This window comes from Typopeltis vanoorti, chromosome 14, assembly GCF_054136105.1.
Source record: "Typopeltis vanoorti isolate ZY-2024b chromosome 14, IOZ_Tvanoo_1.0, whole genome shotgun sequence".
Taxonomy (NCBI): Eukaryota; Metazoa; Arthropoda; class Arachnida; order Uropygi; family Thelyphonidae; genus Typopeltis; species Typopeltis vanoorti.
Genome location: NC_143562.1, coordinates 97879679 through 97904402, shown reverse-complemented (window position 1 = coordinate 97904402; position 24724 = coordinate 97879679). Strand labels below are relative to the sequence as shown.

Sequence of the window (24724 nt, the reverse complement as noted above, 5' to 3'; positions counted from 1 at the left end):
ATATTGGGGAAAGGCTTGAATGGGATAATCAGCTGTTTGCAAATGATGCAAAGGTAGGAAGACCTATGAGTGAGGAGTAGAGCACAATTTATTCAAGAGGACTTCAAAAGACTATATGAATGGCAAGTAAATGATGTAGCCAAGTCAATGTTGCAAGGGGCAACATTTTAAATTTTGAGAAGCCAAGTTGGAATATAAAGCATACAACTGGTGGAGATATCTTAGAAGAGGTAGATAAGACAAGAGATCGGGGTTGATGGTGGATAAGGACCTAAAGTTTAGAAAACAAACATTGCTAAAATTGTAAGGACAGCACAACTGATCATGGCTATAATGTAGAGGACAATGATATGTCAAATTAAGGAAATTACGGTTTCATTGTGTGAGGCCTGATCTGTAATCTGTATGTGGTCTGATCAGGCTGCATATAGATTACATCTAGGTGGACTGATGCAATTAAATATAAGATATAACAATATTGGAATCCTGATAATTAATGGACTAATTTGGAAAAAAACTGCTGAAAAGAAGTTAATAATAATATAAACTTAATCATGTATTACTATCACATCATCCTGTATACTCCTTGAGGATACATATCAGAAATTTGATGATGATGATGATGATGGTGAGTTATGAAAGGAATATATAAGGTTGACACAGAAGACTTTTCTAAATACATGGAAGGAAAAGAGAGAGAGATGAGAGGTCGACCATAGAAAGTGTGTATGAGTGTGGTTATCAAGGGTGTGAGGATTAGATTTTTCACTTGGAGGACGATGAATGGACAGAATGGATTGTCAGAAGCAGTTGTGCGTGTTTTGTCAGTGAATGAGTGCAAGGACATAAGCATTGTGTGAAAAATTATTAGTACAGGCCTCCCATGATGAGTCTGACTCCATAAAGATGTCCAAGAAAATAATAATGACAATGATAATAATACATAACTTGCTGGCATTGTTCACTAAATGCCATCACAAAGTCTAGGAATATCACAGCACATTTGACACTTTATCATAAAATGCAAGTAGACGGTGAGCAAACGATCAAGATAAATCCACTTAGTTCTGTATGACCATTCCTATTTCATAAAACAACAAAATCAGGGGTACAGTCAACTCTTTTGCACATTCCCTAAAATGCATCTAATATGTTATCCAATCCCACAATCCAGATACTCAACACCTCATCACATTTCCTCCCCTCTGAGTACTGCACAACATCCAACAAAATGCCAATCATTTCCTGTATTAAATTCTCAGTGCTGATCTGAACCCTTAACTGATTTTGTAATACTGTAACCCTCCCTTCAGAGTGTTGCACAACATCCAACAAAATACAACTCAGTTCCTATAATGAATTCTGATGTGTTAATCTAACCCCTTAGCTAACATTGTAACTTTTCCAAAGCCTATATACTTCACCTTGGCTAAACCTCTACAAATTAGTTTTTGGTTCAAGTTTCTAAGACCATGATCCTGTTAAGTAAAATAACAAAACTAAGTAACAAAATAAAAACAAAATAACGAAGCTTCATTATGCATACACACACATGCATATAACGCATATAATAATAATACTGGCTACCAGAAATATCAAATGTTAATATCAAAATGAGTAATACCAAACCAATATTCAGCATACTCACCAATTTGCCCAGGTTTGTATATTGGTTTATCTGTTTGAATAAAAGTAATAACAGATTGAAGGCGAAGCCTAACTTCCTTTACAGAATTAATCTGATAACCATCAGCAGGGTTTAAAATTCCTTTTACATGCAATCTTGCAGATGTATCTGTCACTGATGGTATTGACATTTCCACCCACGTACTATGTCCTACTCGAAACAAACAAAATTAAATAAATATAATAAATTTCATTACTAAAGCAGACTGCACATATAAAATCAACAGATACAAGTTTTTATTTGCACAACTTAAGCATATATGCCACCTCAGGATATACTAATATTTGAGTGTCTCACAAACCCTTTATTTTCAAACAAACCTCAAATGCTGGCTCACTACCTTTGCCTACAATTAAATATTGCACTCTCCAGTATTGTTATGTATTTCTGATTACACTCCTCTTAAATATTTTCCACTACTGATCTGTCGCTGGTTATTTCACTGAACAGTCTTTCAAAGTAATAACTCCAGACATCCAGAATATATTATTATTATTATTATTATTATTATTATTATTTAATTCACCAGACCTTGGTGGAGTCACAACACTCATCGCAGGAGGTATGCACTGTCACATATACACACACATACAATGTTCATCAAACAGTACACTCATTCACTATACTCTCAGGCAATGCATTCCACTCACCAACCACTCTCTATGCAAATAACCTACTTCTCATTCCTTTGCTACCCCTTTCCCATTCCCACTATAAGAAAATTTCTTCTACAGTAACCTTATTACCACCTTTGAAGTGGAACAATGTTATAATTTTTCCATTCCTTTGGGACATGTGCTGTTGCAAAACTTGTTAAATTAATAACAAACTCAGATCAACTTATATGTCTCAATCATATCCCCTCATCTCCTCCTCCTCCTCCTGTTCACAAGATTTTGAAAACTGCATTTCTTCAATCTGTCTTCCTACCACACATTCCAAAGACCTGTTACCACCCTAGTCAATCTTTCTTTGAAAACTAGGCCAAATCTGTACACAACAATCTATATATGGCCTAGGCCTAATTGGATTATTTACATATATACAATGGGACCATAACTCATTAATGCCCTCTGTATCACTGTCATAATTCAACATAATAGCTGCACTGCTTCTCCATGTGACCCCCTGAATTTCTGGTCCTTGACCAACCGATACTCCCAATTCTCTCATCTCCTCTACCTCCTTCAAAATTTCCCAAGTGTACAGTTTGCATCCCATAATTTTCTACCAAATTTCAAAGCCTTATACTTTGCAACATTGAACTGATAGTTCCACTCATCTGCCCACTCATACAATCTATTATACTCTCTACCCAAGTCCTCTTGTAAGGCCACAACATCTGTTGATTTCTCACTGTTCCCCCTGATTTGCATCATCTGCAAAACTGCATATCTATAGTTAAATCTAACCTAACCCAAATACTATTAATATACAAGCTGAACAACAATGACCCCCAAAACAGATCCTGCAACACATCACTAGTGACTTTTCTCTTTCTGGATACTCACATATAACTTGCTGATACTTATTTGATAGTAAGTCACTTATCCCACTCACTAGTTTGTTGTCTAATTCCATCCATTCAATTTACTTACAAGCTGGTCATGTGGCAATCTATCAAAGCCTTTGCAAAATCTAAGCATACCACTGTATAATGCATGTCCTCTGTCTGATGCATTTGTTACCTTGGTTACAGTACATAAACAAATCTGTGAAACATGACTTTCCTTTAACAAATGCTGATGAGCAACAGAGAATACTGCTGTTATCAACCATTTCTGTATCCTAGCTATCTCACTGATCTCTCCAATACCTTAACCACATCTCCAGATATACAGATTTGGCCTATAATTTGTAGCCACAGCCTTACCACCACCTCTGAAGTGGAACAATTTTACCTTCTTTCCCCATCTTTTGCAACTGTACTGTTGAAAGACTTATTAAACAGGTATGCCAAGGCTACTGACTCTTAAGACATTCTCTAATATTCTCTTAAGACATGCGATAATATGTCATCAAGTCTTATTGCCTACTTAATTCTGCATATGTCTCCTGCTCGCTAACAAGTATGCCATCCTCTCCCATTTCCTTTACATCTCAGCTTCTCGTGATTTCACACTGATACAAATGAACCACTCTTATAAGTTGTTTATTGAATACCTCAACTTTCTCTGCAGCAGTTAACAATCTACCATCTTCATCCATTAACATCATCTTAACATAGTGTTCATTCATCTACTTTCCATATATTGGAAGAATTCTAGAGTTTTTCTTGGCCTAATTTGCTAATTTCTACTCATACTGCACTTCTGCTGTCCTTACCAAAGAGTCACCTTCCTGGCCTGCTCTTTATATTACTTGTATGCAACTGATTATTACCACCATTTGTCTTGGGCTGCCTCCACAGTGCCTTCTTTTCCATATTTCATGCTTAATCTCTTCATTCATCCATTTGGCACCTACTTATTCCATCTTTTGACCTTAAGAATACATTTGGACATTGATGATGTTAAATATCTCTTGGACAGTACCCAAACAGCATTTATTTCCATCCCACTTAACATCTCATTCTATACTGTTAGCTCCAGGCTGTCGTCTAAGCTTTTCATAATCACTGACCTTGTAGTTTCATGGCTGGCCACCATCGAGGTGATCATATTATGGTCATTCTCGCCAACTGGAGGGAACTACAACACAATCATATTTGACTGTGAATGCATGATTATCTTCGTAGCACAACTGGAAAAACTAAGTCACATTACACCCTTTAATTGGAAAAGACCTGAGTTTGCTTCTTGCCATGACAAAAGGAATCTTTATATGGACTGTTTTAACTGAAGGTGAGTTAGCCGATCTTATGTGGAAATAGCAAGATTTTTTCTCCCAGAAACTCAGGTTTTTCATCCTGCATACAGGCAAATCAATCATGAGAATACATGCAATTTACAGCAAAAAATACTATGTGGTGGTCGTGGACAGTAGATTACACTGATGGTAGTTGTGTGTGGTGGGAAAATTACGTAGTATGAGAGACAGTGAAATATGTATACCAGAGTGGGGTAGAGTGCCCTCCCGCAATGAGTAGGTGGATTCCTTGGAAGTGTCATGCAATAATAATATCTTCCAATAAAATGATTAAATCTAAGGTTCTTTTATCCTCATGTGTCCTTCCTTACATACTGCCTAAGATAGTTGTCTCTTAAAAAATTAATTTTCCTTACTCAAATGCTATGTCTTCATTCCAATCTATATTACAATAATTAAAATCACCCATAATGATCACTCTTCCCTTATTCACCAACCCAAGTTACTTATACATTTCTTCATTACCACCCTAAACATTCACTGGTCTATAACAAGATTCAACAAAATCTCTTCCTAACAATCTCCACCTCATGCATACCACCTCAAAATCATTGCCACTATTCTCTCTTGCATTTCCACTATGAGAAGATATAATTCTTCTGCTATCATCAACATTCCCCCTCCCCCTTTCTTGTCCTTTCTATTCTCACAAAAAACATCATACCCTTCCATTTCTATTCCCATTCATGATATCATCTATATCCAAAAATGCTTCAATTATTCCAACAATTTGTGGGTCAAGAAACTCAGCAAAACCATTTCATCTCCCTTATTTTTGATATTCCTGAATTTGTAAATAAACACAGCAATTCCCTTTTAAGTTTGTAACCAGTCCTATTCATGCCACTTGTTGGTTCTGATTTTCCCACATCTGACCATGTCCGATTTCCTTTATCATCACTTACTCTATACATTGCCTCAGCCTCAACCCCCTTACATCCCAGTCCATCCCATTCCAATGTTGACCAATCTCATGCACACATTCACTACTACTTCAACATCCATTCTCCTTATACTAGGCATCCCTGTTCTCTCATCACCTCTCATGCTACTACTATTTCCACTAATAAGCATCACTCATTCCACTCTCCTAATCTTTCACTTCACCTCTTACTTCCTCTGATCTCTTGCTCACATACACTCACTGAACATCCTCCTAGCAACAGTCTCTCCAGATGATTTATGTCAAATCCATTCAAAGGCAGTCCATCACTTTTGTATTGGACTGCCTCAAATTGGACATCCCTCAAATGCACCCCACACATTTACAAACTGGATTTCCTTCTCCTCACACAGTTTTGCTAGCATACTAGTCATAATTCTTGCTTTCCATCATAACTCATCATTGTCATACCTTGGCAACACTGACTACTTTTCCCACTACACTATTATCTTTCACTCTCCTCAATAACTTTCTGATATAACATCCTTACATTCTCCTCATGTACAACCAAATCATTTCTTCCCACAGCCACCATTAACTCTCTTGTTCATTTACTTCTCATATCTAATGCATTAACTATCCTGCTAATTCTCCCTGCTGGAAAACATACCTTGTGAACCCTTTCATTTACCAGAACTCTAACAGTGATATCTCCATACACCGTTACTTTCAAGTCATCATCATCATTATTATTATTAATGCAGCATCTCCATGGAGTCGTAAGACTCATTGTGGGAGACCAAACTATTAACACAATATCTATCTTACCTCTCCTTGAAACCATTAAGAAACCAGACAAAACACTCACAACTAACTCAGGAAATCCGTTCCATTCATTCATGACTATGCAAATGAAAAAACATAGTCTCTTGCTAACAACACTGTTATCCAACTTCCAGGGTTGACCTCTTCTTCTGCCCACACTAGCCAAGTGCTGAAACATTTTCCCTGCTTTCCTATAAAATCCTTTAAGTAACTTAAATGTTTGTACCACATCCCTTTCTCTTTTTTTTTTTTGCCTATCAACTAACTTTCATACCTTTTTTCTCTACTTTTCTTCATTCTATCCATTTACACTTTTTCATTCCTATCCACCAAACTTGTAATCTGACTGCACATATTCTTCATTTCTTATGAACTTATTTTTCAATTCTTGCATCCAGACAATCACACTATCTCCCCCCCCCCCTGCAGTTTTGCTCATCCTCATTTCTACTTTTCTTTACTTCTACAGTGCCACTCACCTCCATTTCATCATCAGTAGTTTCTTTCACTTCCACTTTCATTCTATGTTTTATACAGTCCTTTACTCCTACAATTGCACTCATTTTTGTTCCATCAATGAACTGTTGCATTTACTGATAACTCATAGTCCAACAAAATATTCGCACTTTTGGCATACCCACATTTTCTCTCATCTCCTGTTCAATCTCTCTACATACAACATTCTCCACTATATACATGCTGTACTCATGACAATAAACCATTCTTGAAAAATCTATGCCATTAATTACATCTGGTTTTTGTGCTACATGACATGTAAATCTCATTCATGCTGTCATTGCAAGTTTCAAAATTTAGTAAAAGAAACATCGATATCAAACTCGCAAAGTTTCACTACCACATAGTCATGATAAGCTAAATAAAAAAGCAAATTTTTACCAAAACAAATCAATATTCTAAACTACTATAAAAATAAAACTTATCTATTCGAGACGAGTTTCACATCAGTCTAGCATTAAGCTAGGCTGATGAGAAATCACTCCTAGGAATCAACATCTGATTCCTTTTATGCTACTTTTTCTTCAATTTCTATACTTTTCAATAATCTACAAAACATTTTGCCACCTTCACGATATTCATCTTATATGTTCTACTTTCATTTGCTTCCACAGCATCACTCACTTTCATTTCCTCATCTGTAATTTCTTTCACTTCCACAGTTTAGCTCACGTTCATTCTAATTGTGTGAGCAAGATGAGAAGCAGGTTCTTTGCACAGAGAGTGGAATGCATTCTGCTAGAGCAGAAACTATGAATAGGTTTAAGCCATAATCTGATCTTTTTTTCGTGTGATAGTGGAGACCTCCCATAATGAGTCTTTTGACTCCATAGAAATCTAATGTGAATAATAATATATATATTTTTTTTAAATAATCATTTTTATTGAGATCATAATCATTTAGAAATCAATAATCATTTAGAAATCAACTTTTGATTTCTAAAATATTTGCACATATATAATAATCATCTTTAGTGACATTTCAACTTTTAATTTTTACGAAGTTCAGCACTAAGTGCTGCATATGTGATTCATTTTCTACATTCGATTTCAATTAACATTTTTAATAATACATTTTTGTATCTATATTTACAAGAGCTGTTCTAATATTAACGATGAAGATGTCACAGATTTTTTGTATAATGAATAATAATAATAATAATAATAATAATATTTTTTTAAATTCATAACATTAATTTTTTAATTTTAACTTTTAAATTTTTTTTTTAAACATATTGAGTGACTTTATTTACAATAAAGATTATACAGAATTTTTGAATATAGAATATACATATTAATAATAATAATAACAATAATAATTTATTTATTTATTTATTATTATTATTTTTTATTATTATTATTTTTTTTTTATGTCTCAGATAAATTGCATACATAGATGCTGTAATAATTATATATATATAATATTTATAACATGTTACAATTGTGTATAACAGATACTTGCAAGTTAATAATTTTCTTCCTTGAAGCTTAGCAGAGCTTATCTGAGGAAGATAACAGATGATAGATAGTGGTGGTTTCATGGTTATGTTCCTGTAATGGTCATAAGCCAGGTATTGATTTTACTGTCTGATGGTACATGCTTGGAAGACTTCAGCTGCTATTACAGTTTAACTTTTTTTTTTCCTTCTTTTTTTTGTGCAAATAGGGTTGGATTTAGACATGGTGTGTTTGTTTCCATATTATAATAATAATAATAATAACAACAACATATGCATTTGGAACCAGAAGTCTTGAGAAATTATTAACTGGTATGTGACCTAACACAGAGAATCAAGAAAACGAATGTGCATTATCATGGAAATGATTATGAGGAAAAAGTGATTATGTATTCATCTAGTTCAGCCTTATTAAGCATATGCACAGATGTCTGTATAAATAAGGCATTAAGACCAGAGAACAGCAATTTTTTAGAATTATTTTTTCTGGTATAAAGCCACAAACAAAAATGTCAAATAGAAACTATACTTTTATTTCGACAAGTTTCATGAAGTACTTCGTTTCACTTCATCAGGAAATAACATGAATAAACTAAAAACTAGAAATCAAGTAACAGCAGTTAACAACTGTGGTGAAAAATATTTGGAAACATTTAAACAATGGGAAGCATGCCACTATTACAATGGCAGCTGGTTCGTGAGTTGCTGTAAAATTACTGGTAGATACGAGTGTGTCGTGATGGATTAAGGAAGACCAGCCTCGATATAAATGTGGAGAATTTCAGTCTGTTGCCATTCTACTTGGTGTTTTGTTTCCACTGTATGTGTTACTAGCCCTGATTTGGGCTTTCTTTCATTCTCAACATTCTTGAAGGGTTCCAATCATCGTATCTCACCAGATCAACCTATCTGTCTTGTAGGCACCTGGTTTTTAAGTAACAGATGTGGAGGTTTCAGGTGTTCAGATTTTGTTGAGTGGGTAGAATGAACCTTTTAAGTTTTGTTGGCAAAGAAATCTTGCTATTTTATCTGTGATTGATTGTATATATATATATATATATATATATATTTATATATAGAAGAATCACTGCCCCTTTGTATTCTTTTTTTTTTTTTTGATTGTTTTGGAGGTTGAAATAGAATTTTTTTGATAAAATAGCAAGATTGCTTCTCCAACAAAACAGTAGTAATACAGCAACCCACAAACCAGTAGCCAGCATAACAGTGAATGCACATTTTCCAATGTTTAAACATTTTCACTAGAGATGTTAACTGTTATCACTTGCTTTCTAGTTTTTAGTTTATTTGTGTTATTTCCTGATGAAGTGAAACAAACTATTATTATTATTATTATTGCCAGCCTGATGGCCGAGTGGTTGGCATATCTGCTCTCCAGCCAAAAAGGCTGTGGGTTTGAATCCCGCTGTGGGCATGAGCATTAGTGATTGTCTGTGGAAATACTAGTGGTGATGGAGTGATGGATGGTAGATGCCGTTGGTGTAGTTGTGGTTGGTGGATTGAGTGGTAAAGGCAGAGAACTATAGAGTAGATGCCCTCCCTCGATGAGTCTTTGAACTCCCTGGAGGTGTCAAGTAATAATAATAATATTATTATTATTTATTATTATTATAAATTAATTAATATTATAAATATTAATTATTATTATTATTATGATTATTAAAAAAACTCCTATATCACGGTATATACGAATCCCTACTCAGATACGGAATAATAGTCTATGCAAACACATCAAATAGCCACCTAACAAAATTAGAAATATTACATAAGAAAATTGTGTCAACAGTGATTTGGACGAAACCTTATACGCAACAACCAATATCAGACCAGCACATGGTGATACACAGAATCCTGAGCATTAAAAACCTGAAACACTACATAACATCAATAAGGAATTACTTCAACATCACCTATCGAAACAACAGAGACACATATCATATAACACGACCTACAATAACTCTCTACATCCCTACACCCTTCAACAACTCATACAGTTCTTTTGTGAGATCACATCAGATACCCATCCAACTCAACAACCTACCAAGAAATTTAAAACACATACATAATTACAGAACATTAAAACACGAACTCTGGAAAGTATACCAACAAAGTTAATATACCATTAACACTAATATACACATCACAAATCACCAGCATCCAATACACAAATTACATAAACAGTAACAACAACATAAATAGTGAAGGCTAATCCCACACTCTACATAAAAGCTAACCCAAGCTTCGAAGTAAGTAGGATTAATATGCCTCACTCATCTACACATAATCCTCATAATCAAAGAAAGCAGATCATGTAACAAACCAGTCAGTAAGGTGTATAACAATAATGAAGATACTGATATTAAAAAAAAAAAGAAAATTGTGTATATGTAAATAAGCTGTATAATAATAAGCTATGATATTGAAAAAAAAAATTATATACATTTATATTTAAAAAATCACTGTACTCTACATTTTGTACTGAACAGAAAATGTAATAATATACTTTATTGTATATTATTATTATTATTATTATATTATCCAAGAATAATACGCCCTGCATCACTATCGATACATTGTCACACATACTGCTGCATTAACAACAAAAATACTTGCCAATGTTCCGAAATCAAACCTGTAACACACGCAAAATACCTCGGTCTCTATATAGATTCCCACCTTAAATGGACAAAACATATAGAATACCTACACACCAAACTCCGGATCATCGCAGCAAAATTCTTCCAAGTTAAAGACATTATTCCACCCAACATAAAAAAACTCCTATATCACGGTATCTGCGAATCCCTACTCAGATACGGAATAACAGTCTATACAAATACATCAAACAGCCACCTAACAAAATTAGAAACACTACACAGGAAAATTGTGATAACGGTGATCTGGATACCTTACATGCAACAACCAATATCCAACGAGCACATGGCGATACACAGAATTCTGAGCATTAAAAACCTGAAACACTACATGACATTAACAAGGAATTACTTCAACATCACTTATCGAAACAACAGAGACACATATCGTATAACACGACCTACGACAACTCTCTGCATTCCTCACACCCTTCAACAACTCATACGGTTCTTTTGTGAGATCACATCAGATACCCACACAACTCAACAACCTACCAAGAAAGTTAAAACAAGTAGATAACTACAGAACATTAAAAGACGAACTCTGTAAAATATAACAACAAAGTTAAGAAATCATTAACACTAATATACACATCACAAATCACTAGCATCAAGAGAGTGGGATTTAGCCTTCACTATTTGTGTTGTTGCTACTGTTTATGTATGGGATGTAGGCATCCCATACATAAACAGTAGCAACAACACAAATAGTGAAGGCTAAATCCCACTCTCTTCATAAAAGCTAACCCAAGCTTTGAAGTAGGTGGGATTAAAAATAATAAAATAATAAAAAATAAAATTATTATTATTATTATTATTATCAATTATGCAAAACTTCCGTGTAATCTTATATTAGAAGAACACGTGTTGTAAATATAGATGCAAAAAAATATTATCATCAAAATATTAATTGAAATGCAATGTAGAAAATGAATCACATATGTAGCACTTAGTGCTGATTTTTGTAAAAATTACAAGCTGGAATGTCATCAAAGACGATTATTGTAATTGTGTGAAAAAAAAAAAATTTATTATTACCCCAAGACCTCATGGAGTCAAAGACTCATCTGGGAGGTCCTTTTATCACATACACACACACATCTCATCATACTGTGTCTTAAACAGACTCAAACTCCTTGCAGACACCACACTCTCAGGCAAGGCATTCCAATCATTCACAACTCAGCACGAAAAAAACTTGCCTCTCCTCCCACCCTCTTTATACAGTTTCTAGGGATGACCTCTGGTTATCCCCTGATCTCCCACTATTCTCTATAGAACTTCTCCACCATTATTCTTATAACAACCCCTTACCAAATTGTAGGTCTCTATCATATCTCCCCCCTTCCTCCTGCCCACCAGACTCTGCAAATTACAACTTCTCAATCTTTCCTCATACTCAACATTCCAGAGGTCAGAAACTACCTTAGTCAGTCGCCTTTGGACCCTTTCCAACATCTCTTCATCCTTCTGAAACCCCAGTGACCATATCTGGGCACAATAGTCCATGTGTGGCCTAATCAAAGCCTTATACAACGTAACAAGAATCTCCCTACTTCTACATGTCAGTGTCCTCCGCATCATTCCCAGAAGCCTTTGTATTGTCTTCACAATTTTAGCTATGTGTCCCCTAAATTTTAAATCCTTATCCACTATCACCCCCAGATCTCTTATTTCCTCTACCTCCAAAAATATATTCTCACCAAGCATAAATTCTACATCCCATCTTTGTTTTCCAAATTTTAAAACCTTACATTTTGCAACATTGAACTAACATTGCCATTTCCGTGCCCAATCACTCCTATTCAAGTCTTCCTGTAAGGCCACAACATCTTCGCTACACTTCATGGTTCGTCCCAACTTTGCATCATCTGCAAACAAATGAATATCTCCATCCAAATCTTCACCTATATCATTAATATACAAGTTAAACAGCAGTGGACCTAAAACAGACCCCTGAGGCACTCCACTAGTGACTTTCCTTTAACTGGATACCGCTCCCCCATACACAACTTGCTGATACCTATCAGATAGCCAGTCTCCAATCCAATACACTAATCTAATATCCAACCCCATCTGCTCTAGTCTGACTGTCAACTTATCATGAGGTACTCTATCAAAAGCCTTTGCGAAATCCAAGTATATTACTGTGTATCCTTCTCCTCTGTCCAAGGAAGCAGTCACTTTATTGTAATAAGTAAGTAGATTACTAAAACATGACCTCCCTTTAGCAAATCCATGCTGTCCATCAAAGATAATACCATTGTTGTCAACCCAACTCTGGATCCCAGTTCTCACAAGCTTCTTCAACAACTTAACCACAACACCTGACACACAGGCCTATAGTTTGATGCTTGAGTTCAATCACTTCCTTTATGAAGTGGCACAAGCTTGCCCTCCTTAGCAACTTGACCAAGTGCAAGACTCGTATTAAAAAAATATGTCAAGACAGGTGTCAACTCCCTGGCACATTCCTTCAGAATACGCAGTGATAAATTATCAAGTCCCACAGCCTTATATACATCGTTTACTCAACTCCCCAAACACCTCTTGCTCACTTACAGTCAGTCTCTCCTCCCCATCATCAACTGCTCTCAATCTCTCCATGAAGTCACATTCACAAGATTGAAAGATCTTTATGAACTGCTCATTAAGTATCTCCACCGCACATTCTACAACAGCTGTCTTTATACGATTTTCTCCAATCAACGTCATCCTTCCATAATCATTCTTTCTTTTGCTGGCTACATATCGAAAGAACTCCCTAGGATTCTTTTTGGCTTCATTATTCTAGGATTCGTCATTGGCTGGTCATACCTCTCTTTAGCTACTCTCACCAACCAAGTCACCCTCCTTGCCTGGTCTTTGTAGACCTCATGAAATTGGTTATTTCCATTTCTCTTATGCTGCCTCCACAATGCCCTTTTTCTCTGTATTGCATGCATAATATCTTTATTCATCCATATCACACCTACCTTATTTAACCTTCTCACTCTTGGAATACATTTAGACATTGCATCTACTAGATAGTTTTTGAAAATCCCCCAAGCTGCATTGATCTCTTTTCCAGCTAACTCCTCATTCCACGCTACACCTGCAAGCTGTCTCCTGAGCTCTTCATAATCACCCCCTTGTAGTTCCACATATACCCTTTTCTCACAGGAGTCCTCACATTGCTGGCAACCACCCAGGTAATCACTTCATGGTCACTCTCACCAATTGGTGGATGATTTGACACCTCATTTATAATTACATCCTCTGATGAGATGACCAAATCCAAGACCCTTAAACCTCATGTACCCTCTGTTACGTACTGTCTGAGATAGTGATCCCACAAAAACTGAAGAAACTCATTTTCTTTACTTCCAGTTGCTATCTCATCATTCCAGTCTATATTGCCATAATTAAAATCAACCATAATACCATTTTCTTATTTGCTTGGCTAATTTCACTATACATTTCACTATCACCACCACCATCCACACAACCTGGTCTATAACAACATCCGACCAAGCATTTGATTCCATTCACCTCTATCTCACACCATACTACCTCAAAACCACTGGCACTATTTCCGTCTTGCATCTCTACTTTGTATGGACATAACTCTTTCTCTATCATCAATAGCACCCCCCTCCCTTTTTACCCCTTCTATCCTCTTGAAACACATCATACCCTTCCATCTCTATTCCTGTCAGGATGTCATCCTCTTACAACCATGTCTCACTTATTCCGACAGTCTTTGGGTGAACAGACGCAATTAGTGCAACCATTTCATCTGCCTTGTTTCTTATACTTCTAGCACTGGTATACAAACACAACAGCTCATTTCTGGATATACAGCTAGTTCCACTGATACCACTCACTTGATGTGATCTCTCCATGCTGCACTGGGGCCATTTCCCTTTCTGCTTCTTCATTTTAGACCCCTTTTCAATTCCAACTGATTCCTCTTGATCCCTGGTCATCCCATTTCTTTCCTGCCTACACATGCTCTCACCTCCTCTTCGAGCATCCACCTTTTTCACGCTGTGTACCCCTGTCCACCCTGAGCCTCCCCATTTCCCTGCTCCTCTTGCACATCCATTCTCTCATTTTCTATACTCATACCACTCACTTCCCCATTCATATCAACTTCTTCAATCTCTCCTGTCTTATTCTCCTGCTCTTCCACATCACTCCCCTCTCAATCTGATTCATTCTCTCTATTCACTTCTCTACCTTCCAGCAGCAGTCTCTCCAAGCGACTCACACCATTACCACTCAAATGCAGTCCATCGCTCTCATACAGCTCACTTCGTCCCTCAAACTCATTCCACACATTAACAAACTGTACTCCCATCTCCTCGCACATTTCAGCCAGAATATCATTCATAATCCTTGCTCTCTGCCTCATTTCACCACAATCATACATAGGCAACACACTGACTACCCTTCCTGTCACACTATTCTCTTTTATCTTTCCAAGCAGCCTCCTGATATTCATTCTGACATGCTCTTTGTTCTCTCTCAAATCATTTGTACCAATTAATAGTATTAACTCTTTTGCTCGCTCCCGCCTCATATCCAATGCCTCAATCACTCTACTCAGTTTACGGCCTGCACTTGTGCATTCTATCCTCTAGCACACCTTTAACAATGGAGCCACAATACAATGCCACTCGCTGATCTTTCGTTAACTCTTTCATGCCATCATGATTTATTTTAATAGTTTTGACCTGAATTTTCCTAATTTCATTCCACATCCATTTCATTTCTTGCCTCATCCAATCCAATTCAACTTCCAAATCTCGCAACAAATTCTCTCTATCATTCAATCTTGCTAACTCTCGACCTTCTCTTCTTATTTTCACTCCCATTCATCCTTCTTTGTTTCCGTACTTTCGGTCCAACATACATCCAACTTTCGCTATCATTCCTCTCACTTTCACTCTTATTTATCTTTCTTTGTTTCCGTACTTTCAGTCTAACATGCGTCCAACTTATGCTATCATTTTTCTCACTTTCACTCTCATTCATCTTTGTTTGTTTCTATACTTTCAGTCCAACATGTGTCCAACTTTCGCCATCATTCATTCTTTTTTCGCTATCATTCATTCTTTCGATTTTTTTCACTTTCAATTTCTGTGTCACACCATTTCTAGTTTCATTCGTTCTCTCAAATTTCATTTCCTTCCGCCACTCTCGCCTCACTTTCGTCCCTTTTAACATCCGTTACGGTTTTCAAATCCCTCTTTTTCTTTTTTTACTGATTTTTTAACATTTTTTTGCCTCTCCTTCTCATCATCCTTCTCTTTCAAACGTGCACTCATTTTCTCGTTACTGACACTTTCTGTCATCAATTTCATATTTGCTTCATCAGTTCCTCATTCAGGTCACCCTTCTTCCATCCGTGCTAAACATCCACAAATCATTTATGTAATCAAAAGAATACATATAACAGACCTCACACTTAACGAAACAACTGAAATCTAAATTAAAATCATGGAATGACAATGCCGCCGCCGCCATTTTTTTCCCTGCAGATTACTAGGTCTAATAATAACGATTTCGTAATTAAGTTTAGGCAAGAAAAATCCCCCACACTAATAATACTAGTAACGCACAACAACATTTACAGCTGCTCTTACTCAAACAATTACACATATATACTTAATTATTCCTAGAATAACTTATCTTAGACACATCCACAGCGCTTGGCTCACTATGTAAATACTCTGTAGGATGATAAATAAAATGTTATTACAGTTTATTTATATGAGTACTTCGGAGTCAAAAGACTCATCACGGGAGACTCACACTATCCATTAACACTATACCTATCATATATATCCTTATATATATGATATCCCAACTTATTTACTGTTGGGATGCTCACAATCACCTTTGGCATAAATTATATATTTAGTTTAATCCTTTATCCAAGTGTAAGCAAACAAAGTTTGCACCTGAAGTATCTTCAGGACTGGGGTAATTCATGGCAAAGGTGGACTAAGTTCTCATCACTTTCCTTAGTATCCTATAATGCCAAGCACATCCCCTTGCAGACATGTATAATGATATGCATTACGGGAAGGGTCACTACCAGACTGGTTTCGACCTTTAACGAGGTCTCTTCAGTGGGAGCCAGATGCAGAGGTGACACAAAGATTGAAGCTTCCCATAATGCATAGCATTATACATGTCTGCAAGGAGATGTGCTTTGTATTATGGAATACTAAGGAAAGTGATAAGAACTTAGAACTTAGAACTTAGTCCAGAGAACTTGCCACGAGTTGCCCCAGTCCTGAAGATACTTCAGGCGCAAACTTTGTTTTCTTACACTTGGATAAAGGATTAAATTAAATATATAATTTATAGTCTAACCAAATGAAAAAAACTTCCAACACCTCTGGCAATCTATTCCATTCATTCATGTATTAAAAAATTTCTTTTGTGTCAATGTTATAGAATCCCTTTAGTAACTTATAAGTTTCTGTCATATCCTCTCTCTTCTGCCTGTCAGATAAACTTTGCAACCCATACAATTTCAATCTATCCTCACTGGGAACAATCCACAAACCTGTCACCAGCATGGTAGATCATCTATGAATCCTCTCTACCACCTCCTGATCCACAAGAAACGAGGTAACCAAATATGTGCACAGCAGTCAACATGTGGCGAATCATAGCCTATAAAGAGAGATTAATAATCTTCTCAGCTATTTTACCAACCCTTGCAATATTTTGTCTGAATTTCAAATCTCTTTCCACCATCACCCCCAAATCCCTAGCTTCATCAATTTCCTGTAGACTATTACCATCAATATGATACAAAGCATGTAATCTTTTCATCCCATTACCTTACATTTTACAACATTAAATTGCCAACCATTGCTCACATTGCAATTTATTTAAATCATCCTGTAAGATTTTAAATAAATGATATATATATATACATCAACTTTATCAATTATTGTCCTTCCCGGTTTACCATCATCTGCGAACAACTGAAAATGTACATCATTAATGTAAAAAATTAAAGAGCAGTGGTCCTAGTACAGAGCCCTATGGCACTCCATTAGTCATCCTTATTCACCTTGATTCCACTCCACAATACACCACCCTCTGTCTATCAGCCACCCCTTCCCCTACCCATACCACCCGTCACATATCCATTCCATTTACTCCAACTCATGGAATAGTTTTCCATACGTTATTCTGTCAAATGCCTTTGCAAAGTCCAGCAGCATCATGATGTAGCCATTTTCTTTATCTGATTCCACTGTCACCTTATTATAAAATGTGAAGAAATTACTGAGGTAGGACCTACTTTTTACAAAGCCATGCTGTCTCCTATAGAGTATCATATTCCTGTCCACCAATTTCTAAATTTTACTTTTAATCAACTTTATAAATTCTTTAACCACCACAGAGATACTAATTGGTGTGTAATTTGTTACTTCTGTCTTGGAGCCGCCTTTTATATAATCTAACTATCTTACCCTCTTTCCACTCCCTTGGAAGCTTGTAAGGGCTGAGACTTAGATTAAATAACTTTGTCAGAGGTACTGCCAGTTCACTTGCACATTCTCATAGCACACGAGCTGACATACAGTCCAGGCCCACTGCTGTATTCACATTGATATTTTTCAATATAATGAGTACCATAGTCAGTGCGGTTAGCCTAGTGGCGGTGCACTTTGTAACCATATGCCTGGGGAAGGAGTGTCCTAGGTTTGATTCCTGTTGGTGACGTGAGGTGCTGAAGGATCTTCCTCGGTCATAGCCAAGTTTGCCGGTCTTGGGCATGGATAGTAGGGTTTTTTCCCCAGTTTATTCTGGGGATTTTCATCCCGCAAAGCAGGCAAACTGGCATTGAAAAATCGACTGACCACCTTATCCTGTGAACAGTTTGAGGTCTGATAATTAATAATCTCATCTTCCTTTTCCCTCTTTTACCTCGACCCTGCAAGGTAAAAGAGGGAAAAGGAAGATGAGATGAGATGAGAACCTTCAGTTTATCTACCTCGATTTTCACATCAGTCTCTGTCACATCAGTAAGTGCAAAGTCACCACCTGGATGATAGACCCTTGCAAAGTGATCACTTAGTAACTGAACTATTTCTTCTGCTTCTGTCACTTTCCTACCATCAGCAATTAGTAGAATTATCTTTCCATAACCTTTCTTTTTCTTACTTTCTACATAGCAGAAAAACTCTTTTGGATTTACTTTGGCCAGCTTAGCTAATTTTCTCTCAAAATCTGATTATCCTTTTTACTATACTAGTTACCCATCTTGCTTGTGCTTTATATTGGTAATGAGCATGCTGATCATCTTCTTGTTTATATTCCTTCCACAGTGCTTTCTTTTTTTTTTTGCAACTCCTACTTTATATTGCTACTCATCAACTTAATCCTTACTTGGCTTATCCTTATGACCCTAGGTATGCACTGTGATACTACTTCACTCATTCCTTGATTTCTTTCCATGCACTAATAACATTCATTCCATGTAATTTCCTATGCCATGGCATTGCACCAAGTTGCCTCCTAAGTTTGTCATAATCACCAGCTTTTGTAGTTCACAAAAATAATTTTTTTTCTTAACCAAAACATGTTGAGCAACCTCCCAGGACAGGACTGCATGGTCACTTTCCCCAATCAGAAGTAGGGTTGCTACTGTAGTTACAGATAGATCTTCTGATTCCATTCCGATGATGATGATAATGATAATTTTTTTTTTTTCAAAGTTTGAGAAAGAGTGATTATACAAACAAATTTCTGCATTTGTTTATAAGGATTACTTGTAGATGAGTGAGGCAAGTTAATCCCACCTACTTCGAAGTTTGGGTTAGCTTTTATGAAGAGAGTGGGATTTAGCCTTCACTATTTGTGTTGTTGCTACTGTTTATGTATGGGATGTAGGCATTGGATGCTAGTGATTTGTGATGTGTATATTAGTGTTAATGGTATCTTAACTTTGTTGGTATATTTTCCAGCGTTCGTTTTTTAATGTTCTGTAGTTATCTAAGTGTTTTAAATTTCTTGGTAGGTTGTTGAGTTGCGTGGGTATCTGATGTGATCTCACAAAAGAACCATATGAGTTGTTGAAGGGGGTGGGATGTAGAGAGTTGTAGTAGGTCTTGTTATACGATGTGTCTCTGTTGTTTCGATAGGTGATGTTGAAGTAATTCCTTGTTAATGTCATGTAGTGCTTCAGGTTTTTAATGCTCAGAATTCTGTATCGCCATGTGCTCATTGGATATTGGTTGTTGCATGTAAGGTGTCCAGATCACTGTTGACATGATTTTCCTATGTAATGTTTCTAATTTTGTTAGGTGGCTGTTTGATGTATTTGCATAGACTGTTATTCCATATCTGAGTAGGGATTCGCAGATACTGTGATATAGGAGTTTTTTTATGTTGGATGGAATAATGTCTTTAACTTGAAAGAGTTTTGCTGCGATGATCCGGTTTGGTGTGTAGATAATCTATATGTTTTGTCCATTTAAGGTGGGAATCTATATAGAGACTGAGGTATTTTGCGTGTATTACAGATTTGATTTCAGAACATTGGCAGGTATTTTTGTTGTTAATGCAGCGGTATGTGTGACAATGTATCGATAGTGATGCGGGGTATATGATTCTTGGGTTGTGCATTATCAACATCTGTGTTTTGGTGCCGTTGATTAGAATTGCGTTTTGGTGGAAGTATGTTGTGCTTTGCAGAGAGCTGTGTTAATGTCTGTGTGGATTGCTAGTAGTCCAGTGTCATCTGTGTATTGAAATATTTGACTTCTTATGGATATGTTATGAACATCGTTAATGTATATGTTGAATAGAGTGGATGATAAGATGGCACCTTGAGGTACACCGTGTTTTATTTGTATACTCTGACTGTGCCATGTACCTATTTTTGTTACTTGTGTTCTGTTTGAGAGGTAGTTCTTGAACCATGCATGCAGTGTTCCTCTTATACCTATTGAGTATAGTTTGGTGAGTAGTATGTCATGTTCAAGTGTATCAAATGCTTTGGTTATGTCCAGCAGTATAAGGACGGCGTACTTGTTTTTGTCGAGAGCTTTGTTTATTGTGTCGGCGATGTCTTCTAATCAAGTAATGGCTTTTTGTTTTCTGAAAGTCGTATTGGTTTTGTGAGATGATGTCATACTTCTGTAAATAGTTCTGTAGTCTGGTGTGTGTTATTTTTTCTAGAATTTTTGAGATGACTGCCAGTGTAGCTATTGGTCTGTAGTTCTGAGTATCTTTTCTTTTGCCGTGTTTGTATACTGGCGTAATTACTTCAGTTTTTAGTTGTTGTGGAATAATGCCTGTGTCGAATATTATGTTCACGAGTTTCAAAGTATTGGATGTATTTGCTCAAAGCGTGTTATAAGGTCTATGAGTCTTATTTTGTCTATTCCTGGAGTGGTCTTTGGTTTTAGTTGTAGGATTGCTTCTTTCAGTTCCTGTTTGGTTATGGGTGGAAAATACATCGTTTGTTGTTAACTTTGTGTCAGTAGTTTTTTGTTGATCATTGGTAGTTTGTCTTTTTCGAGTTGTGTGATGTTGTTTGTGAAAGCATGGTTGAATGAGTCTGCTAGTTCCTCTTGGTTTGTGTCCTGGCCGAAGCTTTTTGCAATAAAATCTTGTGTTGAAATTTTCTTTTTTCGAGTTACTATTTCATTGAGTGTAGCCCATATTTGCTTAATGTTGTCGTTATATTCCATGAATTTTTGGAAGTAGTAGCGTCTTTTTGCCCTATGAATTTTTGTTGTTAGTTGATTTATTGTGTTTTTGTATAAGGTTTGTAAATGTGTGTTACTGGATGACTTTTTAAGTTTTTTCCATAGATTTTCTTTTAGAGTAATAGTATTTTGTATGTCGTCATTTATCCATGGATTGTTGTCTGTTTGTCGCCTCGTTTGTGTAGGTTTTGTTGCTTTTTTGTATATTTCTGTGAATTTTAGTTGAAAATTCTCGTATAATGTTACAGGATCATTTATTTTAAGTAGGGAATTCCAGTCTGTATTTTTTACTTGGTTATCGACAATGCTCTTTAGTATGATCGAGTTTTGTCGACTTTTGTGGTGGTGGGAGGAGAGGTAGGAAACATAATAAAATGAAGTTGAGACAAAGTAGTGATCGCAATTTAATTACTGATGATATGTATGTATGGATGGGAGCCCATATGTCGATATGATCAATGCATGATTTTGTTAGTGAATTATTGAGTATTTCTTCTCTTGTTGGGGAGTTAATGGTAGAGTTTATGTTGTAATGACTTAGTATATCTAGATATGTGTTCGTGGTTGAAGAAGCGTAGTCAAGAGTATTTATGTTAATGTCTCCTATTAGGATGAGCTGGTGTGTTGTACGGGGTTCGATGCTGCTTAACCATGTTTCTAACTCGTGAAGAAAACTGAGTGGATTATTATCTGGGGGTCTGTATATTGTGTTTATTGTGTATTTGATACTACTGTGGCAATTTGTGAGTTCCAAAATTAGTGTTTCCGCATGTTCGAAGTGAGTTTGTTTTTCAGTCACATTGTATTTTTCTTTGATAAATGCCACAATGCCACCTCCTCTTTTGTTTGGTCTACATAAGTTGTAGGTTTGATAATTATTTATGTTGTATGCGTAAATTTCTGTGTCATTTATTGCAACTTCGGTCAGTATTAGTGCATCTATGTTTATCATGGTATAATTGAGCTGTGTTATCAATGTAAGCTAGTGTTTTTTAATACTTCTTATGTTTGTGTGTATGATAGTGAAGTTGGTATTGGTGGAAATGTTGTCTGACCATTTCTTCAAAGAGTCAAAGACCTTAAAGTTTATGTTGTCTGACTGGATATGTTCACCTATGTTTGAGATCTCCATTATATAGTTTCTAAATGAGTTCTAATCTTATTCTTAAGGATGTAAAAAGTTAGTGTTTTATATTGGTAGGCTGTGTAAGTCGGATTCACTTGTAATTATGTATACTCGAGTGTGTTCATTCTTTCTCATAAATATCTGGGAATTCTTTGTCCACAGGAACTTGTAGTTTTTCTCTGTTTTTGTCTTCACTTGGTATAAATGATTTTTGAAGTATGGAGTCCAGTGTTCCGTTATATAGATTGGTGTTGGGAGTTTCTTATCAGTTAGGATCATTGTTGTCGGCCTTGTTTTCTTGCCTGCTGTAAGAATGGAGTCTCTCAGACTTCTGTTGGTAAAACGAGCGATGATTGGTGGCGGTCTCCCTTTGTTTTTTTGTGGGCCTCGGTTAATAGAGGTGATATCTGTGGTTGTGATTTGAATTCCAATTTTGCTGCCGATCAGTTGCATTATGTTGCTTAAGTCTTCTGTATTTTCTTTCATTATTCCCTGAATTTGAAGTTCTTTATTTCTTTCTTTATGTAGCATGTGCTCCATTTGACACTTGAGTGTGTTTACTTCTTTCATTTGACACCTCCATTATGATCACAATTAACCAGGGTATCTAGAAGGGATAGATTTTTTCTTAATTCAACTGTGAACTTATATTAGCAAAAGTAAATCTGAAAAATCTGGCTTGGCACAGCAAGGAATAGATGCAGACCACAACATCCTATTGTCTGAAACACACTTACTTCATCAATGTTGGTATAAATTTGAACACTTGTTTAAATAAAAGGCTGAGGCCTTACTGCCCCATCCATACTTAAATCAGAATAACTGCTTCTCTCTATCTAAGATATGGGAAAGTCTTATTTTAATCAGACATCAATATTTTTTAATAGCTAATGAATAATTAATATTGCAATACTTCCTCAGTTATACCACTGCACTGTTTTATGTATAACATCATACAGTTCTTACTTTTTCAAATCAATCCATTGTTTTTGAATTTTACTTTGTAATTAACTATTGTCAGCACTCATGATGCCTGTAATATTCTGGCTGAAATATATGGTCTTAAATAAATAGTATTACTTATTTCTTGTGTTTTTCATGTTAATTTAAAGAAACCTCTCATAGCACAAGTATCTCTTAAAGAAGGAAAAAATCACGAACTTAATTTTTTTGTAGTAATCTCATACAACACAACAATTGGTTGTTTCATATCTATAATATCCAGTAGCACCAAACTAGTCTGCCATGAAGTTCAACAGGAACACCTTATTAATGTTGGATTTTAACCCCTGCCAAATGCATTCTTTGTGAAATATAATGTAATATAATAGAATAGAAGTTTTTTGAAAGGTAGAAGGAATAAACAAAGTGAAAGAAAAATAGGTTCTCTGAATCTAAAGTCAACTGTGAACTGATGGGGCTAGTTAATGCATGCATTTTAATTCAACTGTTCTCACTGCTCTTATGTGAAGCACTGGGAGGGGAGGGATATCCATCCCAAAAATGAGAAATATTCAAAAGTTTGTTGATTGTTAATTTGACTAATTGTCCTAATGTGCAGTCCTCGGGTCAGATGCCAGTTCTAAGTTCATTTTCCAGGTACCTTTCTATTTAAGATTCTGATATTTTAAGGTCATTCAATCTAGGTTCCTGAAAAATGATTTCCCAGATCAGTTTTCCAGTATTTATCATCTTCCAAATCCAGGTCCTACCATAGTCAACTCCCAAGATTCAGGTCCTACTTTACACAACTCCCCAGATCCAAGTTCTCAAACCCAGAGTTCATTCTTGAATCTATATAAACATTCAAGTCTCTTATTGTACACCTAGATGTTCTAGAAATGTTACTGTATGTTCTAAGGGGCAATTTAGGCAGTTTTAACCCTTACTAGATGAAAAAAAATTCAAGTTATCTTGGGAAAAAATCATTCCACCCACATATCCCACCAACTAGCTTGCT

At 36.0% G+C, this 24724-nt stretch overlaps 1 protein-coding gene across 2 annotated transcripts in view; it reads right to left on the bottom strand.

The window, feature by feature from the left end:
• The window catches only part of LOC150099795 (alpha-2-macroglobulin-like protein 1), a 1007775-nt gene that overhangs the window by 866489 nt on the left and 116562 nt on the right, over positions 1–24724 (bottom strand). For both annotated transcript variants that reach the window (XM_090403789.1, XM_090403790.1), the window contains exon 3: positions 1649–1837. In XM_090403789.1, coding sequence (XP_090259915.1) covers positions 1649–1837 — 189 coding nt within the window. The remainder of the gene's footprint in view (positions 1–1648; positions 1838–24724) is intronic.